General features: G+C 32.6%; 1 protein-coding gene across 1 annotated transcript in view; it reads left to right on the forward strand.

Moving 5' to 3' along the window:
- Positions 1–4,238, forward strand: part of LOC132191022 (probable LRR receptor-like serine/threonine-protein kinase At1g56140) — a 50,033-nt gene that overhangs the window by 36,268 nt on the left and 9,527 nt on the right. The window contains exon 16 of the mRNA XM_059606040.1: positions 1,696–1,740. Coding sequence (XP_059462023.1) covers positions 1,696–1,740 — 45 coding nt within the window. The remainder of the gene's footprint in view (positions 1–1,695; positions 1,741–4,238) is intronic.

Here is a 4,238-nt window from a genome sequence, read left to right on the forward strand (position 1 = left end):
TGGGTTGTCATTGAAAAGTTGCTTTGTGTTCGTTGTGTGATATCTGGTAGTCTCTATGGTGGTCAGTTACGTCAAAGATGGCTGGAATGTTGGTTTGTGGTCGTTGGTTGGGTCTATGGCTACCATATTTGTTGTCTTCGAAGGTTTTTGTGGTGCTTGGTGGCGTCCCAGGCAAAATCTGGTAATTCCAATGGTTTTCATGGCTACTCTGGTGGTTGGTGTGGTCTATTTGGCGGATTTTGAGTTCTCTAGAGACTTCTGTGGTCTTCTAAGGTGTTTCCGCCAAGTTCTGTTGGTCTCTGGTAGGTTTCCGGTGAGTTCTGGTCATCTCCGGCACGGTTTCGACAAGTTGGTTGGAGAGTCAAATCTCTGTTTGGTTGCTACTGGTGCGAAGTTTGTTATTGAGATCCGACCGACCTTGGTGTTTTGTGGTGAAATCCGATCTCCTCTTGGTGTTTTGTGGTGAAATCCGATCTCCTCTTGGTGTTTTGTGGCGAGATCCGACTGGCCTTGGTGTTTTGCGGTGGGTTTTGACTGGTCCTTGTTGTTTTCCGACGAGATCCTTATCAACCATGGTGTTTTTCCGCGAGATCCAACCGCTTGTTGCAGTTTTCGGCAAGTTTTCGACCGGTGTTGAAGCTTTTAGTGAATTTGCGTGTTATTTTTATTTTTATCAATCTTTGTATTGTGTGCTCCAAGCTATTCCAGCTTGGGAGGGAGTGTGAGAGTATGTTTTTCTAGGTATTTTTTGTTTGTTTGTTTCTTCCAAGCTGGATTTATATGATATATATGCTCCAGCTTGAGGGAGAGTGTTAGAAGAGTTATTAGGGTTTGTGAGTCATTAGGGTTTAGGGGTATTTTGGTCATTGTGATATTTCTCTAACCCTCTATAATAAGATGTGTGGTAGGCTGTGTAAAGAGGAGAGAGTAACGTGGCTCAATTTTTGTTTCTAAACCGTTCATGCAAACTACAATAAGTTTAATACAATTCAAATGTACTAATATATTGCCTACAAGTCTCTACTTCAATGACAAAGACAAGCTGTTCAATCATATAGTTGTTAATGTATTATATAGCCTTATCAAAATGGTCAATTTTATTATTGATGTTCAAGCCAGTGAAAAATAAAGAAAAAGATAAAGCGAGCTGCACACAGAATTTACTTGGTTTAGCATTGTGTTTACATCCACTGGATGGGAGCAAGCAGCTTTTTCATTATATTATATATATATAAAAAAATAGGGTTAGAACATATACATACGGTTACCAATTAAAACCCTAACCCGGTCTATTTAAATTTCCCATATACCCTTACGATGCTATAAGTTCCATTTAACCTAGGAAATAATGTAACACTCGTTGTGAATATGAGTCACTGTCTTTAACAATTGACTATGAACACAATTTTGCAAGAAATTTGCAATTTAGATCTTCTATGTGTGAGTCACATTCAATGCACCTTAATCATGAACAATATAACTTGAGGGTAGCAATTCATCTCATGAATTATAACTGCTTAAAAAAATATATTCAGACTCTCTAAATAAAATGGTTTTACTGAAATAATGTCAAATTTAAGATTGGTTTTTAGAGTACTAATTCTAAGAAATGCACCCTAATCAACTTATTGCTCCTTGCATCTTTAAGAATTATTCTTAGACATTGATCTGTTATCCTTTCATGGAATTGTGCAGGAATTTAGTGGCCAACAATTTCACTTTTGATAGCTCAAACAGAAGGTTAGTAATTGAGTTATGGTATCTCTTATCCATTCTTAACAAAACTGTTACTAACTATATGAATGACGATCCCGAAGTGCGGTAGTGTTGAAGATGATTCCTTTATGTCTTATGTGGTGCTTATGGAGGGAAAGAAATGCAAGATGCTTTGAAGAATCCACTAGGACTTTAAAGGAGCTTATCCACTTTTTCTTCTTTACTCTTTTCACTTGGACTGCCGCTTGGTTAGCTCCGTTAGTAATAAGTTTCTCTGATTTTCTCTTTCTCTTCTCTTCTTCTATCTAGGCGCTCTCTTTTTATACTCCCCGTGTAATTGGGTTGCGCCCTTCTGCTTTTGATTTATACACATTACTTATAAAAAAAAAACTATATGAATGATTATTTACCCCCAAAAAAAACAATAAGATTGAGAAGAGAACCTGATTTCGGGTGTTTTCTCAAAACAAAACAAGATGAAAATTTTTAGAAGTTTAGGTTTAGGTTATACCTGGTGTGTGGTAACACATTTCTGCACTGATTTCAAAAACATTTTTTTTGTGCTTTCATCTATCCTGAATGGGACAGAAGGAAACAGAAAACATCACAATGATGTTCTTTGAAATAGGCTGTCTTTAAGAATAATAATTTTGAAAACATGCATTGTCACACATTTCTGCATTTATTTCTGGTTTTGTGAATCTAAGTATAAAAACTGCTTTTAAGAACAGAAGCTACACAAAGTAACTGCAATTTTTACTTCTGGTGAGATTCCTTAAAATAAAAAATAAAATAAAAAGAAAAAGAAAAGAGAATTGGCATTTCAGTCTAGATTGAGTGCATTTATAATTCTCTGTGCTTGCAGTAATTTTCAAGGATTGGATTGTCTACAGAGGAACTTTCCGTGCTATAGGAATTCTCCAATCTGTAAGCTGTTTTGTTCTAAAGTTAATTTTTAGATTGGGTAATTTAACAAATACCAACTTGTGATGTCTGCTATAATTTTCTTTCCCATTTTTTGGATTATTATAAACACTAGTTTATAACCCGCACTATACTTGGGTTTTTCTCATTAAAATTTATTCAGAAAGTCTTTTAAAGATTATCTGTAAGCAATTTTCTTTTCTTTACTCAATTAACTAATTGACTATTAAAAATGAAAAATTTTCATAAGATCATTTTGAACCATATTTCTTTACTTAACACCATAAACCCCCATATCAAATAAGTTTAGAAATTCATAAAGTTTAATCCTTATAAATTGAAACATGTTAAATATTTGTTTCCATAGATGTAGTTCAAAACGAAAGGACCTACAAAGGAAAAAATTATCAAAATGAAAACCTGGATTAATCAATAATAGAAAATGAACAAAGTCACAAAACCCAACCGACCACAATCTATCATATCCCAACAATAATACCACTTTTCCTCCATTGAAAAATACTTTTCTTTTGAATATTAATACTTCTTTTTTTTTTTTGAATATTAATACTAATATGGTAAACTTTGTCTTTCACCAATTTCTTCTCATCAACTAATTTTTTAAGAAATAGTTCTATTACACCGACAATAGAAGTTTACTAAAAAAAATGAGAATGTTGATACCTGATCCAGTTAGCTTACTCATTTTATAAACAAAAGATAGAAGGTATTTTTATGTTTTAAAAAGAAAGAAGGAAAAACATGGTAGGAATATTGGAGCACCCAAAAACAAAGACATGAATAGAAAAATCTGGCATGAACTGTTAGAAAATGACTAAAGTACTTCTTCTACTAACATTCTGTTACCTTGAAACCATACACTTTGGCTATATAACCATTCAGGACAACTTTCTTATAAGTATCTAAATGAGTGTTGCAAATATTTCCAATTTTAACAATCTTATAAGTATCTAAATGAGTGTTGCAAATATTCCTAACTATCAAAAGAACATTGTATCACTCAACACAGACTTCTACTGGAAAGCCTTTGTTTTTTAGCGGTTAAACTTTCTCATTGACAAAGTTAAAAAAAAAAATGTGCTCAAAAGCATGAGAATGTTGATACCCAATTCCAGTTAGCTTTCTTGGTAAACAAAAGAATGTTGGTAGTGGGAAAAAGTTTCTTTTACGTTATATATGTGAAGGATGGTTGGAAAAATAAATAGATAAATAACTCAATAAACAACAGCGTAAACTAAAAAATTCATCATACCTCGTATCAAAATAAACGATAAGAAACTCTCTATCACTATCATTTCCCTAAATATAGTGTAAAATTTAAAAAGAAAAAATAATCAATTTGAATAAAAAATATTATATAAATTAGAAAAGAAAATAAGGACAAAAAACGGAATCATAAGAACAAAACCACATAAAATAAAGATAAAAAAAAAAACAGAAAATGAAAAATACTACTATAATTGAAAATAACTATCTTTTTCTATACACTTTTCGCAGTTTCAACGAAACCTTGAAAGCCAATGTCGCCCATCGAGTAAACACGTAAACAATGTGCATTACAAAAAAAAAAAAAAAAA

This window comes from Corylus avellana, chromosome ca8, assembly GCF_901000735.1.
Source record: "Corylus avellana chromosome ca8, CavTom2PMs-1.0".
NCBI lineage: Eukaryota > Viridiplantae > Streptophyta > Magnoliopsida > Fagales > Betulaceae > Corylus > Corylus avellana.